Below are 19,860 nucleotides of genomic sequence, written 5' to 3'. Positions count from 1 at the left end.
TATTGAAGACTTCCTAATTAACTCCTAGAATTAAGCTAATTACTATACTATATAAAAATGAAAGTCAAACTAATTATACAATAAAAAAAAAAACTAAATACAAGGATAAACTAAAGATAATATATTTACATAATTTCAAAACAATTGAAGTAAATATAAGAATAACGTTTTTACTTAATACAAACAAGTGTGATCACATAATTTATCAACTCAAATCAAAACAAACAAAAGACTCTACCTGATCGAAATCTAATATGTAAATTATATATAAAAATAGAACACCTTAAATATGATTGGATTTATTTATTTTAATTAAGTCTACTATATTCACGATTGGTTTTAAAATCGTTTACGAATAGTATTTTCCTAATAATACATCGCATATGTAGAGTGCAAATTAAGGAACTTGATTTCAACAAAAACGGAATAATCATGTAATTTTACTAATCTTTTTATATTATTATACTGCCTATTTGACTATTACTTCCATCAAGAAGAATCTTGTTTTGTGGAAACTAACAGCTGTTTGCTTCAATAAATCACCAACATTAATTTATTACAAGAAAAATAAAATATTAATTTGAGAGCTAAATGAAAGTATTCAGAAAATTCTTTTGCCATAACTATAATTATAATTATATTTATAATTATTAAAATGGGTGATATTTCGATATTGCGGCGCCAAAGATTTTGAAAAAAAAATGTCATTGACTCATTGGTGTTTTGCTTTTGGTCATAGCTAAGATTAATTATCATATAATATATATATATATATATATATATATATATATATATATATATATATATATATATATATATATATATATATATATATATATATATATATATATATATATACTAAATAAATTATAAATATGATCTCCTAATTAAATGGTTAAGAATACATTTTAAATTTTAAATTACATAAATATTAATTATGTTACTTGATATAGCATAAATATGGAATTTATCATCAAATTACGCGTCAAAATATGTTACGTTATATCTATTTTTATATTTTATTTTAATTTATTCTTTTAAATATATTATTATTCATATTACGAATGTCCTCGCTTTTGCCTTTCAATTAAATAGAAATTACTGATGATTAAATTATAATTTTCGGATAGCAATTATATTTTCAGCTATTTTTGTGAGAGATCGTCTCTTAAAGAGATGACCTTAAAACAAGAAGCTTACATTCTTATTTTCTCTTTAATTTTTATTAATTGGGCTACTTAGTCCATATATCCAATGCATCTCTCGGATAAACCGTCTCTCACAATAATTTGTAATTCGTGTTATATCTGTGATTAAGAAAAACAGGTATTAACCATTCGTGGGTATAGATATGGGCTTTAGTATAATTAATCTATGTGGCGTGTAAATCCATCGAAAATTTGAAGTGTTTTAAGCAAAAAAAAAATATATAAAATATATAAAATAAGCAATGTTTTAAAATACTTCCCAAAGTAGGTACCTTTTGCCCTGACCTAAGGTTTGACGGCGAACAAAGGTCAAAGAGGTTTGGTAAAAAAAAGCAAAGTACTTTATTCACTGTTATTAACAGCGAACAAAGGTTTTACTTGGTCAAACAGGGTCAAACCTTTGTATGCTATTACTAACAAAATACAAAGGTTTGACCTTGTTTGACCATGTCTTCTTTATTCGCTGTTTACTACAAAGACTAGGTAAAAAAACATTAAAGTCTTTTTTCGCTGTTAGTAACAGCGAACAAAAAAGTTGACTTTTTTTTACCAGCCCTCTTTATTTGCTGTTAGTAACAGCGAATAATCCAAACCTCAACTCTAAACAAAAAGTGCTTACTTTAGAAAATAAGTTCAAACATTACTTATTTAATGATTTTTTAATAATTTTTTACTTAATTCATTTGAATTTTCAATATTTAAAGAGGAAGGCCCATCTACTTCAAACCATACCACCCGAAACGAATGACTTGTCTTAAATAAGCCCATAATTAAAATCCAGCGAATCGCAAATATGGCCCATAAGAGAAAATGGCATTTTTTCCCAACAAAATCCAAATTATTCTCATTCTCCCAATGATCCAAAATCAAATTTTGAATACTCTAGTGACATTGTAGAAGTTCATTGGTTATATTATTTTATATCACTGATTTTTTATTTTTTTATTGAGGCCGTTTTACTATGAGATGATTTTAATTTGGTCAGCCCAAATTTTTTTTACAAAATAACCGCTTCATGTACAAAAGAGAATTCAATTTTCAATGTTTTTTTTGTGGTTTTATTATTGGGCTTTTTGTATGACCTGTCTCACGATGAAATGGCGTCATGCAAAACTTTCTATTTTCATATGATCAATGTTCATTTATACTCCCTCCAATTCAGTACTAACGTCCCATTTGCTTTTTGGACACTATTCATCTCTTACTCTTAATTAGCATTTTATTATTAATCTACAAGTTAAAACATAGTCATGTGGGATCTTGTTTGATTTGTCTAATTATTCATATCAACTTTTCATAATTTTTAATAATGCACAATTAGCGATATTAAGGATTGAATAAGTGTATTGTATAGAGTGCATAAAGTAAATAGGACGTTAGTGCTGAATTGGAGGGAGTATATTGGATAACTCCGTCCCTCATATATAAATTATATAAAACTCCCAAAATTTTTTTATAATTCCGATTTTCTCTATTGTGACTGTTGGGATGAGTTATCCCACATCGATGAATTGAAAATGGTGTGCACGCTTTATAAGCTATTAGAGACCTTCTTCCCATAGCCATATGATTTTGGGATGGTATATATCTCCTTGGCTTATGAAGTGTGTGCACCTCGTGTTCCCCGTTAATATGCTGGCATTCACAATAAGTCCAGCCTAATTTAACAGTGACATTATTGTCCTTGGAAAATTGCACGGCACATACAAAGCCAAAGAGGCATTATGGATTAAACCGGTCGTTCATGAAAAATACATAAAAAGAGTGATTATTTGAGGCCATGGATTACCCTAAAAAAAAAGTCGGACCCTCATAAAAATATTTGCTGTAAGTTGGACCCTCATAAGAGTTACCCATCTCTTTTAAGTATTCAAATTGAAAAACAGGCGTAATGATGTATAGGCCCTTGTACATTACATTTCTGTCACACCTCAAAATTTTGTGTATGGCCAGAGAATTCTCTTTAGGTAAGAGGGTAAGCATAGACTGATCTCTCGTATAGGCGGTGAAAATCGATTTATCCCCATCACCTGGATGGAAAGAAGCCTTTAACCACTAATTACACTACAATAAATTTATTTTTTCGCGATATTGTACTTAGTGGCATTAAAAAAATGCCACTGATTTATATTTTTAGTGTAATAATTGTTGGTTTTTAGTTTAAGTTCTACTATAAAGAGATTTAGTGATACTTTACTTGGTCTTTAGTGGCATATATAATTCTTATTATAGTCTATAGTGACATTTATGAAAATTTTCACTAGATCCTATGTCGTTTGATAAGTGCAATTATTTGCACTCATTTATATCATTTTATACTCCTTAATGATGGTTGTTGTTAGTAATTTCGTGCTTATTTTGAAGATTTATGCTATATTACTCATTTTGGTTATTCATATTGATTTTGAGTGGTTTTGATTGTTTTAAGCATAATTTTTATGGTTTTAATGATGACGGAGTTTACTAAGGGGATTTTAGCTTGATTTAAGATTTTCTACTCGGTTTAAGATGTTCTACAAAGAAAATGAACAAAAGAGTAGAAGAGTGTTTATAATGCCAAAGTTTTGAGTTGAAAATTGATATATGTCTACTCTTTTGATCATAACTTTTGATAGGAAGATTATATTAATGCAAGGTTTGTGGCATTGGAAATAGACTTCAAGAGCTTTCCAATGGTATACTTTATGTCCAATTCTGACAACCGAGCAAGAAATGGAAATTGTTTAAAGATCGCCAGTCAGCAAAAAAGCTACGAGTCGTCGCCTAAAAGCTACTACTCGTCTCTTTGTTTCTGAAGTCGTGTTTTGCCTGCGGTTTTCTCATTAATTTTTAGGTTAATTTCTTAATTAGTACTCCTATAAATAAGCCCTTAATAATTGATGAGGGTTTCTCTCTCTCTCTCTCCCTCTTCCTCTTCCTCTTCTTCCTCTCCTTCTTCCTTCCTTTAGACTTAAGTACTCCTTTTTCATTAGTTTTACCTTGAATTTCATCATTTAATTTAGTTATTCATTAATTCTACCATTAATCTTCCTTTTAGCATTGTAAGTTTTCTTTAGTATTTAATTTTTCTTGTCTTTAATTCCTTGTATTAGTTTTTAATCTTTCATTAGTGAACCTTAATTATTGTCATTAATCTTTCTTCAATAAAAACTTGTTATTGTTCTTTATTCATTGCTTTTTGATTTAATTATTGCGTTCTTGAAATTTAATTATTGTTTTTCTTAAATTTGTCATTAATTTCACTCTTAGTCGTGTCTATTATCATCCTAGGGTTTGTATTTATTGCTTTTACCATCATTAGTGAGTAAATCAATTTTCTAGGGTTAGGGTTGAACCTATAAGTCAACTATAAGTCAAGTATGATTTGATTTTTGAATGTGTCTATGAAACTAGAATTAAAATGGTTAAATTGTGCTAATAACCCTAAATTAAACATGCTTTGTTGGACTAGTCAATAGAACTAGCATGTGAGATTGAGTTCGACTTTGCTTTAGGGTAAATTTTAGTTAAATTCTTATTAATTCGTTCGATAAAACTAGTCTGTGAGCACTGAATTACTAGGGTCTAAATCACAGATCGTCTCTTAAAGAGATGACCTTAAAACAAGAAGCTTACATTCTTATTTTCTCTTTAATTTTTATTAATTGGGCTACTTAGTCCATATATCCAATGCATCTCTCGGATAAACCGTCTCTCACAATAATTTGTAATTCGTGTTATATCTGTGATTAAGAAAAACAGGTATTAACCATTCGTGGGTATAGATATGGGCTTTAGTATAATTAATCTATGTGGCGTGTAAATCCATCGAAAATTTGAAGTGTTTTAAGCAAAAAAAAAATATATAAAATATATAAAATAAGCAATGTTTTAAAATACTTCCCAAAGTAGGTACCTTTTGCCCTGACCTAAGGTTTGACGGCGAACAAAGGTCAAAGAGGTTTGGTAAAAAAAAGCAAAGTACTTTATTCACTGTTATTAACAGCGAACAAAGGTTTTACTTGGTCAAACAGGGTCAAACCTTTGTATGCTATTACTAACAAAATACAAAGGTTTGACCTTGTTTGACCATGTCTTCTTTATTCGCTGTTTACTACAAAGACTAGGTAAAAAAACATTAAAGTCTTTTTTCGCTGTTAGTAACAGCGAACAAAAAAGTTGACTTTTTTTTACCAGCCCTCTTTATTTGCTGTTAGTAACAGCGAATAATCCAAACCTCAACTCTAAACAAAAAGTGCTTACTTTAGAAAATAAGTTCAAACATTACTTATTTAATGATTTTTTAATAATTTTTTACTTAATTCATTTGAATTTTCAATATTTAAAGAGGAAGGCCCATCTACTTCAAACCATACCACCCGAAACGAATGACTTGTCTTAAATAAGCCCATAATTAAAATCCAGCGAATCGCAAATATGGCCCATAAGAGAAAATGGCATTTTTTCCCAACAAAATCCAAATTATTCTCATTCTCCCAATGATCCAAAATCAAATTTTGAATACTCTAGTGACATTGTAGAAGTTCATTGGTTATATTATTTTATATCACTGATTTTTTATTTTTTTATTGAGGCCGTTTTACTATGAGATGATTTTAATTTGGTCAGCCCAAATTTTTTTTACAAAATAACCGCTTCATGTACAAAAGAGAATTCAATTTTCAATTTTTTTTTGTGGTTTTATTATTGGGCTTTTTGTATGACCTGTCTCACGATGAAATGGCGTCATGCAAAACTTTCTATTTTCATATGATCAATGTTCATTTATACTCCCTCCAATTCAGTACTAACGTCCCATTTGCTTTTTGGACACTATTCATCTCTTACTCTTAATTAGCATTTTATTATTAATCTACAAGTTAAAACATAGTCATGTGGGATCTTGTTTGATTTGTCTAATTATTCATATCAACTTTTCATAATTTTTAATAATGCACAATTAGCGATATTAAGGATTGAATAAGTGTATTGTATAGAGTGCATAAAGTAAATAGGACGTTAGTGCTGAATTGGAGGGAGTATATTGGATAACTCCGTCCCTCATATATAAATTATATAAAACTCCCAAAATTTTTTTATAATTCCGATTTTCTCTATTGTGACTGTTGGGATGAGTTATCCCACATCGATGAATTGAAAATGGTGTGCACGCTTTATAAGCTATTAGAGACCTTCTTCCCATAGCCATATGATTTTGGGATGGTATATATCTCCTTGGCTTATGAAGTGTGTGCACCTCGTGTTCCCCGTTAATATGCTGGCATTCACAATAAGTCCAGCCTAATTTAACAGTGACATTATTGTCCTTGGAAAATTGCACGGCACATACAAAGCCAAAGAGGCATTATGGATTAAACCGGTCGTTCATGAAAAATACATAAAAAGAGTGATTATTTGAGGCCATGGATTACCCTAAAAAAAAAGTCGGACCCTCATAAAAATATTTGCTGTAAGTTGGACCCTCATAAGAGTTACCCATCTCTTTTAAGTATTCAAATTGAAAAACAGGCGTAATGATGTATAGGCCCTTGTACATTACATTTCTGTCACACCTCAAAATTTTGTGTATGGCCAGAGAATTCTCTTTAGGTAAGAGGGTAAGCATAGACTGATCTCTCGTATAGGCGGTGAAAATCGATTTATCCCCATCACCTGGATGGAAAGAAGCCTTTAACCACTAATTACACTACAATAAATTTATTTTTTCGCGATATTGTACTTAGTGGCATTAAAAAAATGCCACTGATTTATATTTTTAGTGTAATAATTGTTGGTTTTTAGTTTAAGTTCTACTATAAAGAGATTTAGTGATACTTTACTTGGTCTTTAGTGGCATATATAATTCTTATTATAGTCTATAGTGACATTTATGAAAATTTTCACTAGATCCTATGTCGTTTGATAAGTGCAATTATTTGCACTCATTTATATCATTTTATACTCCTTAATGATGGTTGTTGTTAGTAATTTCGTGCTTATTTTGAAGATTTATGCTATATTACTCATTTTGGTTATTCATATTGATTTTGAGTGGTTTTGATTGTTTTAAGCATAATTTTTATGGTTTTAATGATGACGGAGTTTACTAAGGGGATTTTAGCTTGATTTAAGATTTTCTACTCGGTTTAAGATGTTCTACAAAGAAAATGAACAAAAGAGTAGAAGAGTGTTTATAATGCCAAAGTTTTGAGTTGAAAATTGATATATGTCTACTCTTTTGATCATAACTTTTGATAGGAAGATTATATTAATGCAAGGTTTGTGGCATTGGAAATAGACTTCAAGAGCTTTCCAATGGTATACTTTATGTCCAATTCTGACAACCGAGCAAGAAATGGAAATTGTTTAAAGATCGCCAGTCAGCAAAAAAGCTACGAGTCGTCGCCTAAAAGCTACTACTCGTCTCTTTGTTTCTGAAGTCGTGTTTTGCCTGCGGTTTTCTCATTAATTTTTAGGTTAATTTCTTAATTAGTACTCCTATAAATAAGCCCTTAATAATTGATGAGGGTTTCTCTCTCTCTCTCTCCCTCTTCCTCTTCCTCTTCTTCCTCTCCTTCTTCCTTCCTTTAGACTTAAGTACTCCTTTTTCATTAGTTTTACCTTGAATTTCATCATTTAATTTAGTTATTCATTAATTCTACCATTAATCTTCCTTTTAGCATTGTAAGTTTTCTTTAGTATTTAATTTTTCTTGTCTTTAATTCCTTGTATTAGTTTTTAATCTTTCATTAGTGAACCTTAATTATTGTCATTAATCTTTCTTCAATAAAAACTTGTTATTGTTCTTTATTCATTGCTTTTTGATTTAATTATTGCGTTCTTGAAATTTAATTATTGTTTTTCTTAAATTTGTCATTAATTTCACTCTTAGTCGTGTCTATTATCATCCTAGGGTTTGTATTTATTGCTTTTACCATCATTAGTGAGTAAATCAATTTTCTAGGGTTAGGGTTGAACCTATAAGTCAACTATAAGTCAAGTATGATTTGATTTTTGAATGTGTCTATGAAACTAGAATTAAAATGGTTAAATTGTGCTAATAACCCTAAATTAAACATGCTTTGTTGGACTAGTCAATAGAACTAGCATGTGAGATTGAGTTCGACTTTGCTTTAGGGTAAATTTTAGTTAAATTCTTATTAATTCGTTCGATAAAACTAGTCTGTGAGCACTGAATTACTAGGGTCTAAATCACAGATCGTCTCTTAAAGAGATGACCTTAAAACAAGAAGCTTACATTCTTATTTTCTCTTTAATTTTTATTAATTGGGCTACTTAGTCCATATATCCAATGCATCTCTCGGATAAACCGTCTCTCACAATAATTTGTAATTCGTGTTATATCTGTGATTAAGAAAAACAGGTATTAACCATTCGTGGGTATAGATATGGGCTTTAGTATAATTAATCTATGTGGCGTGTAAATCCATCGAAAATTTGAAGTGTTTTAAGCAAAAAAAAAATATATAAAATATATAAAATAAGCAATGTTTTAAAATACTTCCCAAAGTAGGTACCTTTTGCCCTGACCTAAGGTTTGACGGCGAACAAAGGTCAAAGAGGTTTGGTAAAAAAAAGCAAAGTACTTTATTCACTGTTATTAACAGCGAACAAAGGTTTTACTTGGTCAAACAGGGTCAAACCTTTGTATGCTATTACTAACAAAATACAAAGGTTTGACCTTGTTTGACCATGTCTTCTTTATTCGCTGTTTACTACAAAGACTAGGTAAAAAAACATTAAAGTCTTTTTTCGCTGTTAGTAACAGCGAACAAAAAAGTTGACTTTTTTTTACCAGCCCTCTTTATTTGCTGTTAGTAACAGCGAATAATCCAAACCTCAACTCTAAACAAAAAGTGCTTACTTTAGAAAATAAGTTCAAACATTACTTATTTAATGATTTTTTAATAATTTTTTACTTAATTCATTTGAATTTTCAATATTTAAAGAGGAAGGCCCATCTACTTCAAACCATACCACCCGAAACGAATGACTTGTCTTAAATAAGCCCATAATTAAAATCCAGCGAATCGCAAATATGGCCCATAAGAGAAAATGGCATTTTTTCCCAACAAAATCCAAATTATTCTCATTCTCCCAATGATCCAAAATCAAATTTTGAATACTCTAGTGACATTGTAGAAGTTCATTGGTTATATTATTTTATATCACTGATTTTTTATTTTTTTATTGAGGCCGTTTTACTATGAGATGATTTTAATTTGGTCAGCCCAAATTTTTTTTACAAAATAACCGCTTCATGTACAAAAGAGAATTCAATTTTCAATGTTTTTTTTGTGGTTTTATTATTGGGCTTTTTGTATGACCTGTCTCACGATGAAATGGCGTCATGCAAAACTTTCTATTTTCATATGATCAATGTTCATTTATACTCCCTCCAATTCAGTACTAACGTCCCATTTGCTTTTTGGACACTATTCATCTCTTACTCTTAATTAGCATTTTATTATTAATCTACAAGTTAAAACATAGTCATGTGGGATCTTGTTTGATTTGTCTAATTATTCATATCAACTTTTCATAATTTTTAATAATGCACAATTAGCGATATTAAGGATTGAATAAGTGTATTGTATAGAGTGCATAAAGTAAATAGGACGTTAGTGCTGAATTGGAGGGAGTATATTGGATAACTCCGTCCCTCATATATAAATTATATAAAACTCCCAAAATTTTTTTATAATTCCGATTTTCTCTATTGTGACTGTTGGGATGAGTTATCCCACATCGATGAATTGAAAATGGTGTGCACGCTTTATAAGCTATTAGAGACCTTCTTCCCATAGCCATATGATTTTGGGATGGTATATATCTCCTTGGCTTATGAAGTGTGTGCACCTCGTGTTCCCCGTTAATATGCTGGCATTCACAATAAGTCCAGCCTAATTTAACAGTGACATTATTGTCCTTGGAAAATTGCACGGCACATACAAAGCCAAAGAGGCATTATGGATTAAACCGGTCGTTCATGAAAAATACATAAAAAGAGTGATTATTTGAGGCCATGGATTACCCTAAAAAAAAAGTCGGACCCTCATAAAAATATTTGCTGTAAGTTGGACCCTCATAAGAGTTACCCATCTCTTTTAAGTATTCAAATTGAAAAACAGGCGTAATGATGTATAGGCCCTTGTACATTACATTTCTGTCACACCTCAAAATTTTGTGTATGGCCAGAGAATTCTCTTTAGGTAAGAGGGTAAGCATAGACTGATCTCTCGTATAGGCGGTGAAAATCGATTTATCCCCATCACCTGGATGGAAAGAAGCCTTTAACCACTAATTACACTACAATAAATTTATTTTTTCGCGATATTGTACTTAGTGGCATTAAAAAAATGCCACTGATTTATATTTTTAGTGTAATAATTGTTGGTTTTTAGTTTAAGTTCTACTATAAAGAGATTTAGTGATACTTTACTTGGTCTTTAGTGGCATATATAATTCTTATTATAGTCTATAGTGACATTTATGAAAATTTTCACTAGATCCTATGTCGTTTGATAAGTGCAATTATTTGCACTCATTTATATCATTTTATACTCCTTAATGATGGTTGTTGTTAGTAATTTCGTGCTTATTTTGAAGATTTATGCTATATTACTCATTTTGGTTATTCATATTGATTTTGAGTGGTTTTGATTGTTTTAAGCATAATTTTTATGGTTTTAATGATGACGGAGTTTACTAAGGGGATTTTAGCTTGATTTAAGATTTTCTACTCGGTTTAAGATGTTCTACAAAGAAAATGAACAAAAGAGTAGAAGAGTGTTTATAATGCCAAAGTTTTGAGTTGAAAATTGATATATGTCTACTCTTTTGATCATAACTTTTGATAGGAAGATTATATTAATGCAAGGTTTGTGGCATTGGAAATAGACTTCAAGAGCTTTCCAATGGTATACTTTATGTCCAATTCTGACAACCGAGCAAGAAATGGAAATTGTTTAAAGATCGCCAGTCAGCAAAAAAGCTACGAGTCGTCGCCTAAAAGCTACTACTCGTCTCTTTGTTTCTGAAGTCGTGTTTTGCCTGCGGTTTTCTCATTAATTTTTAGGTTAATTTCTTAATTAGTACTCCTATAAATAAGCCCTTAATAATTGATGAGGGTTTCTCTCTCTCTCTCTCCCTCTTCCTCTTCCTCTTCTTCCTCTCCTTCTTCCTTCCTTTAGACTTAAGTACTCCTTTTTCATTAGTTTTACCTTGAATTTCATCATTTAATTTAGTTATTCATTAATTCTACCATTAATCTTCCTTTTAGCATTGTAAGTTTTCTTTAGTATTTAATTTTTCTTGTCTTTAATTCCTTGTATTAGTTTTTAATCTTTCATTAGTGAACCTTAATTATTGTCATTAATCTTTCTTCAATAAAAACTTGTTATTGTTCTTTATTCATTGCTTTTTGATTTAATTATTGCGTTCTTGAAATTTAATTATTGTTTTTCTTAAATTTGTCATTAATTTCACTCTTAGTCGTGTCTATTATCATCCTAGGGTTTGTATTTATTGCTTTTACCATCATTAGTGAGTAAATCAATTTTCTAGGGTTAGGGTTGAACCTATAAGTCAACTATAAGTCAAGTATGATTTGATTTTTGAATGTGTCTATGAAACTAGGATTAAAATGGTTAAATTGTGCTAATAACCCTAAATTAAACATGCTTTGTTGGACTAGTCAATAGAACTAGCATGTGAGATTGAGTTCGACTTTGCTTTAGGGTAAATTTTAGTTAAATTCTTATTAATTCGTTCGATAAAACTAGTCTGTGAGCACTGAATTACTAGGGTCTAAATCTAATAGTTAATCAATAGAGCGAGAGTTTGAGATTAACAAGATCATGTTTAACCACGTAATTTATCCGACATTTCATAGACACTAATGATAATTTGATCATACAAGACTTTAGGGGATTCCCGACACCCTAGATCTTTCACCATATTTCTTATTAAATAAAATTTGCACATCAAATATTGTACGTAGAAACTTCAAAATAAATTGAGAAAGAATATCAATTAATATTTTTTTATTTAATTATATGGAAAAGTCTTATGAAAAAACTAAAGCTGCATGTGGAAAACTGAAGAGTTAATAAAATTATTTTCATTCAGTTATAGAAAAGGATATTTTTAAAGATGTTCTACAAAGAAAATGAACAAAAGAGTAGAAGAGTGTTTATAATGCAAAAGTTTTGATGTGAAAATTGATATATGTCTACTCTTTTGATCATAACTTTTGATAAGAAGATCGCATTAATGCAAGTTTGTGACATTGAAAACTAGACTTCAAGAGCTTTCCAACAATATATTATATGTCCAATTCCGACAACCGAACAAGAAATGGAGACTATTTAAAGATCACAAGTCAGCAGAAAAGCGACGAGCCGTCACCTAAAAGCTACGACTCGCTTCTTTGTTTCTGAAGTCGTGTTTTGCCTGCGGTTTTCTCATTAATTTTTAGGTTAATTTCTTAATTAGTATAAATAAGCCCATAATGATTGATTAGGATTTCTCTCTCTCTCTCTCCCTCTTCCTCTTCTTCCTTCCTTTAGACTTAAGTACTCCGTTTTCATTAGTTTTACCTTGAATTTCATCATTTAATTTAGTTTTTCATTAATTCCACCTTTAATCTTCCTTTGAGCATTGTAAGTTTTCTTTAGTATTTAATTTTCCTTATCTTTGATTCCTTGTATTAGTTTCTAATCTTTCATTAGTGAATCTTAATTATTGTAATTAATCTTTCTTCAATAAAAACTAGTTATTGTTCTTCATTCATTACTTTTTGATTTAATTATTGTGTTCTTGAAATTTAATTATTGTTTTTCTTGAATTTATCGTTAATTTCATTCTTAGTCATGTCTAGTATCATCCTAGAGTTTGTGTTTATTTTTACCATGATTAGTGAGTAGATCCATTTTCTAGGGTTAGGGTGTTTGAACCTATAAGTCAAGTATGATTTGATTATTGAAAGTGTCTATGAAACTAGGATTAAAGTTGTTGAATTGTGCTAATAACCCTAAATTAAACATGCTTTGTCGGACTAGTCAATAGAACTAGCGTGTGAGATTAGGATCGATTTTGCTTTAGGGTAGATTTTAGTTAAATTCTTATTAATTCGTTCAATAAAACTAGCTTGTGAGAATTGAATTAGTAGGGTTTAAATCTAATAGTTAATCAATAGAGCGAGTGTTTGAAAATAACAAGATCATGTTTAACCACGTAATTTATTCGACATTTCATAGACACTAATGATTATTTGATCATACAAGACTTTAGGGGATTCCCGACACCCTAGATCTCTTCATCATTTAGTTTAATCCATATTTCTTATTGCATTTTTCAGTTTGATAGTTAAAGAACCAACTAAACATTTTTCTCTTTGAGGAATATATTTAGTAGAAATTAGCAAGTTTCTTGTCCTAACTTCCTTGTGTTCAACTCGCATCTACACGTACACCATGCGCTTGCAGTTAAATAAAATTTGCACATCAAGTTTTTGGCGCCGTTGCCAGGGAAGCGACGTATAATTGATTTGTTAGTTTTTTTTTGAGTATATTGCTTTTCTTGTCTACCGCTCTCCCAGATCTTACACTTGCCCTTGTTTGTTGTTAGTTTTTGTTGAGTATATTGCTTTTCTTATCTACCCCCACATCATTGTGAAAAACTTAAGTATGATTTTTCTTTATGCTGTCAAAAGGGTCTAATAAATATCACTAAATCCACTACATATTATTAAAAATTTAAAGTAGTGACATTTAAATTAAATAGAGCTAAATATAGTCTACTAAAAGCAAATTATGTTGTAGTGTCAATATAAGCGATGAAAATATTTCCGTACAAGTGAATTTCCAAAATAGACATTACATTTACATCAATCATAAATGTTTCCTGCATAGTGTGGGCAAAGCTTCGTATTTTTCACTAGCCGATGAAAATGGACTTGTTCAACACATGGAGTTGGGACTTGTATATTTACATTATTGTATAATACAAAATCAATGGACCCTGCAATTTTAAATACAGTTTCAGAGAAGGGAAGGGTTATGAGAAGGGACTAACCAAAATTATACTCAAGATTTTATCTGATCGAAAATTCGATTTTTCACATTCTTTTTTCTGGTAAAAGTAATAATTGTAAGCATTAGTAATTAATAACAATATAAGTATTTTTTTTTAAATAAAACAATATAACTACTTTGTGATAAATCTTCAAATTTACAGAAATAACGAAATAATTTTGATTTAACATTTGTTAGGGTTTTTCTATAATTAACCATTCTTTGGTTTGGTATAATTAATTATTGATTTAATAATTGGAGATGCTTTGCAAATGTTTAGTACCAATTTTAAGTTTGAATTTAAGTCAGTCTCCCTATTAATTTCAAAATAGTTGAAATTGAAAATTTCAGGATAACTACCAAAACCCGATCATTTTCAAATTTTTTGAGTTACAAATGACAAGTTTTTTAAGTTACACATGAGTTTTTTTTAGTAGAATTTAAACTTGCTCAAATTCAATTTTTAATATATCGAGTCAATAATAGAATTCAAATCGAACCTAATTCTTTACCTTCACTCTCTATCTCTTTCCTCTCTCCAATAGCAAACATAAGTACCATGGGTGGAGCAAATACTATAGAGGTCTTACTTACCTTTTGATATAGAGAATTGAGGCCCTTCATTAACAATTAATGGTAAAATGGGAATTAACATTTTCGCAAAAATTTAATGGTTGTTAGGTTTTGAATTCCTAATAAACAAAATTACAAAAAGACATGTCACCAACTAAGCTACATATGACTGATGAACTATAAAAGAGTTTGTTAACATATATAAGGCCTCAATTTTCTAGAAAATCATAGGTAATGAGACATCTTAAATGGGCATAGAACCGCCCCTAATAAATACATAATGCTCATTTTCGTTTGTCACATACCTGCATACCGCGTATGATAGGGACCAATGGGGTATTTCAAACTTATTAGTTACTTATTTCATACATTGTTTGGCATTTTTGATAGAAAAAATTTATATTGAAGTTCATCATGGACAAATTGACTTGGTAGTTGACCTATAAATTCAAGAATATGCTCATAGTTAGTACTAACTATACTACCTCTATATAATGGGACATTCACAAGTTATAAAAGTATAATGAAAATTATTAGATATTAAGGAAACACAAATCCATTGAGTACTAGTCTTTTAAAAATATTGCATACCCTTGCCAACAAATCCAACAATGGAAATTGTTGTCTTGTTATTCATCATATCATTATTGTTATCCTTAAGCCAACCTTTTACAGGTATACTCTCTCTTTTTTTTTTTTTTTTCATTTGATATTAGTTGACGGTTAGAGTATATACATATTTTAATTATCAGTTTAAATTTTTGGTTAATTTGGTTTCTTAATATGGTATCAAAAGCCAACGTGACGAGAAGCAACCATCCCTCATTTAAAGTTTAACATTCAATGGTAGCCACTAGGTATGAGGAGGTCTGAGTTGCATTAATACTTCTAGCCTAAAAAGACTCTCGTGTAAGGGAACATGTTAAAATATATAACATTTTGATGCTTCAATCATATGCTTAAACTTTTGGTTGAATTGGTTTCTTGACATTTACGTTTATGAATATTAGTAATTAGTTTAATATCGATAATTAATACATTAATTTATGCCGTGCTAAAAATATTGTTTTCTTAATATTTTTACTATTTTATTAAGAACTTATCATCATCATGTTTCAGTCCGTTATTAACTACCTTGTCTTACATTAATATATAAAAAAAATCAAAATTAAAATGATAATGTAAAATAAATTGCAAAAATGCAAATAGATATAGTTTTTTATTAATTAGCTGATATATATGATTAGTGTTTAATGATTTTTTTAATAATGTAGAGGCACAACTTGTTGGAGTATGCTATGGAAGAATAGCAGACAACTTACCGATGGAAAAAGATGTGATAGACCTCTACAAATCCAACGGTATAGGATTAATGAGACTCTATGATCCTGATCTAATGGCTCTCAAGGCCCTACAAGGATCAAACATCAAACTCATGCTAGGAGTTCCTAACGAAAAGATTCAATCTTTTGCATCATCCAATCAATTAGATGCAATGCAGTGGATTGAAACATACGTGGCACCATTCGCACCATCGATCAAATATATAGTTGTGGGGAACGAAATTCATCCGTCCGATCATCAATCAGTATTTGTTGAACCAGCCATGAAAAATGTTCTTAAAGCATTGAATTCTTATAAATTAAGTAATCAAATTAAGGTTTCTACGTCCATTGATACAACCTTAATTATAAATTCATATCCACCATCTAACGGTCAATTTAGTGACACGTCATATTCATATATTACCCCAATAATTAAATTTTTAACAAATAATGAATCTCCATTATTGGTTAATATTTACCCTTATTTTGCTTATGTTGGAAATGAGCAAAGTATTAGTCTTAATTACGCATTATTTACTTCTAATGGAACCGTGGTTAATGATAAAGGGCTAAACTATCAAAACTTATTTGATGCGATGGTGGATTCAGTGTATGCGAGTCTAAGAAAAGTTGGTGCACCTGATATGAAGATTGTTGTGTCGGAAACTGGATGGCCATCCAAGGGTGGAGATGCTGCCACGGTGGAAAATGCAGAGAATTATTATAGAAATTTGTTGAAGCATGTAAAGAATGGAACTCCATTGAAACCACAGGAAATTGAAACTTATTTGTTTGCCATGTTTGATGAGAATAAGAAACTGGGGCCTGATTCAGAGCGTAATTTTGGACTTTTTACTCCTGAGAAGTATCCAAAATACGGCAAACTCAACTTTATTTGATAACTTTTCAGATAGTTGGTGATCATAATTTTTATGAGTGAAATTTAATTTTATGTTGCATTTTGAATATGTTTAAGGTTATATTGTTTCTCTCGTATTTTTAATATTTTGTGTTTTGATGATAAATTTTCTTCGTTGATAAATTAAAAGAGCATCAATTATGTGAATTTTCTTTATTTTTGAGTGAAAATTTATAATAGGACCTGATAGCTTAATTAAGAGGATTCACCAATATTAATATTGGAGATGTTGCTGATGACTCATCCTCTAAGGGTTTTTCTGCAGCTCCCACGTGACAGCTAGCGATAGCTTAGCTCTTTTGTAACATTGTATATAAGCTATTGTAAATATTTTTGGACTGATTGAGATACATTTTCTTCTTCTTTAAAAAATCTGAATAAAAATATCTTTCTTTCTTTCTTTTCTCTGAGATCTGGGTTTTGCATCATGGTATCAGAGCAAACAAAATCTTGACCCGACATTCTTCTTCGTCTTCTCAGTTTTCTCCGCCATTTCTCCTGTTTGCAACTCTTTACTCCAAATTACAAATTCTTTCTCGCAATCTCATTTTATTTTTTCCTGATTCAATCAATTCAATCTTCTTCTTTAATCTGATTCAATCTTTTTTTTTTCTGATTCAATCACGTCTTCTGAAATTTCTTCGCAATCTCTTTCTCTCAATCAAGATCCTTCTAGTATTTTCTACATTCATCCAACTGATCAGACTTCACAGCAACTAGTTTCAACTAAATTCAATGGTAAAGGTTACTCTGATTGGAAGCGATCTATGCTTGTTGCGCTTTCGGCTCGTAACAAACTGAAATTTGTTACTGGTGCAGTCCCTCGACCTTTACCTGATGATAAAACCTTCTCTGCTTGGGAAAGGTGCAATGATCTAATTGTCTCCTGGCTTCTTTCAATCTTAAGCCGACAATCTCAAAGAGTGTTTTGTATCTTCAAGATGCTACTGCTATTTCGAAGGATCTCGATGATCGTTTTTGTCATACGACTAGAACGTAATTGTTCTCGTTGGAACAACAAATTGCTGAAATTACTCAAGGTAATCTATTTGTTGCTGAGTTTTACACGAAAATTCGAGGTTTTTGGGATGAGATGCAGGCAATTGATCCGACTCCTGTCTGTATCTGTAATAAATGCACCTATAATTTGACACAACGCATTCTCAAACAACAACAAGAGCATATGCTTATTCAATTTATCATGAAGTTGCATGATCAATTCTCTTCGGTTCAAGGTAAAATCTTGATGATGCGTCCTTTACCAAATGTTTCTGATGCTTATCGCTTGTTCTCTCAAGAGGAGGAACACAAGAATCTAGCTCAGTTTCATCAACCTTCTTCTGTTAATTCTTTGGCATTCTAGTCTAATGCTCCGAAGACTGCTGCTCCATCTCAGACCAATACTAAGTTTTAAGGCAAGAATAATGGCTCTAAAAGGCATGTTTCTTCCTATTTTTGTACTCACTGCAAAGTACCTGGCCATAGTTATGAACGTTTTTTCAAGGTTCATGGATATCCTCCGGATTTTAAAGGCTTCAAAGATAAGAAAATTGCTGCCTATTCTTCTACTTACTCTGACTCACAATCTCTTACTGAGAGTACTGGTTCTGAGAGGCCTTATGCTTTTTCTCACTCTGAGGCTTCTCCTTCCATCTCTACAGAACAATATAACTATCTGGTAGAATTGCTGAACAAACAATCTTCTCTTTCACAAGTTTCTTCTGTGGCTACCTCAACTCCTGGTGTTCTTTCTAATACTTCTACTCCTCAAGCTCATATGGCAGGTATTATGTTTTTCTTGTCATGTTCTACTCATGATTGGCTTTTGGATAGTGGAGCAACGGATCACATATGCACTGATTTGGCTATGTTTGATACTTATAAACCTATTTCTGATCTAAATGCAAAGATTACCATTCCTAATGGGAAACACATTCCTTTTTCTCACATAGGCTCTGTTAGATTACAAAATAATTTGGTTTTGCATAATGTGTTACATGCTCCTTTGTTTCATTTCAATCTGTTATCTGTGCATCGCCTCTGTTCTGATCTTAAATGCACAATTTCTTTTAATCACAGTCAATGCTTTCTTCAGGGGCAGTCATTGACAGAGTCACCAATTCTTCTTGGTAGATTACAAGAAGGATTATATCATGCTACCTTTCCAGCATGTTCTACAACTTTCTTCGCTTCTACCACTGCTTCTATTCCTTCTGCTCAACTTTGGCATTTAAGATTAGGCCACTTACCTTTTACGCAAATAAAGCATTTAGTTCCTGATTGTGATGTTTCTTCTTGTATAGCTTCTATTTTTTGTCATAAATGTCCTCTAGCTAAACAACATCGGTTACCATTCCCTCAGAGTAGTATCAAAATTGTAAAGCCATTTCAGCTTTTGCATATTGATATTTGGGGGCCTTATAAGGTCACCACACATTCAGGATGTAACCAATTTATTACAATAGTGGATGATTTTACTCGAGCTACTTGGACACATTTAATAAAGTATAAATCAGATGTGGTTTCTGTTATTAAGCAGTTTCTCTTGTATGTTGAATTGCATTTTTCTTCTAAAGTCCTTGTTATTAGATCTGATAATGCACAGGAACTGTGTGAAGTTGACATTAAGCAAGTATATCGTAACAATGGAATTGTACATGAGACTAGTTGTACCAAAACACCGCAACAAAATGGTGTAGTTGAAAGAAAACATAGACACCCGATAGCCACAGCCAGATCTTTATTTTTCCAAGCAAAGC

The 19,860-nt window shown here is 30.8% G+C and overlaps 1 protein-coding gene across 1 annotated transcript; it reads left to right on the top strand.

Moving 5' to 3' along the window:
• Positions 1 to 15,261: 15,261 nt before the first annotated feature.
• Positions 15,262 to 17,248, top strand: LOC130797134 (glucan endo-1,3-beta-glucosidase-like). The gene is made up of 2 exons (XM_057659616.1): positions 15,262 to 15,532; positions 16,132 to 17,248. The coding sequence occupies exons 1-2, from the start codon at positions 15,469 to 15,471 to the stop codon at positions 17,079 to 17,081; spliced, it is 1,014 nt and encodes a 337-aa protein (XP_057515599.1). The 5' UTR covers positions 15,262 to 15,468; the 3' UTR covers positions 17,082 to 17,248.
• The last annotated feature ends 2,612 nt before the right edge of the window (positions 17,249 to 19,860 follow it).

The sequence above is a fragment of the Amaranthus tricolor genome, chromosome 12 (genome assembly GCF_026212465.1).
Source record: "Amaranthus tricolor cultivar Red isolate AtriRed21 chromosome 12, ASM2621246v1, whole genome shotgun sequence".
Taxonomy (NCBI): Eukaryota; Viridiplantae; Streptophyta; class Magnoliopsida; order Caryophyllales; family Amaranthaceae; genus Amaranthus; species Amaranthus tricolor.
The sequence above is the reverse complement of the archived record's forward strand: the minus strand, read 5'-3'. Positions and strand labels throughout refer to the sequence as shown.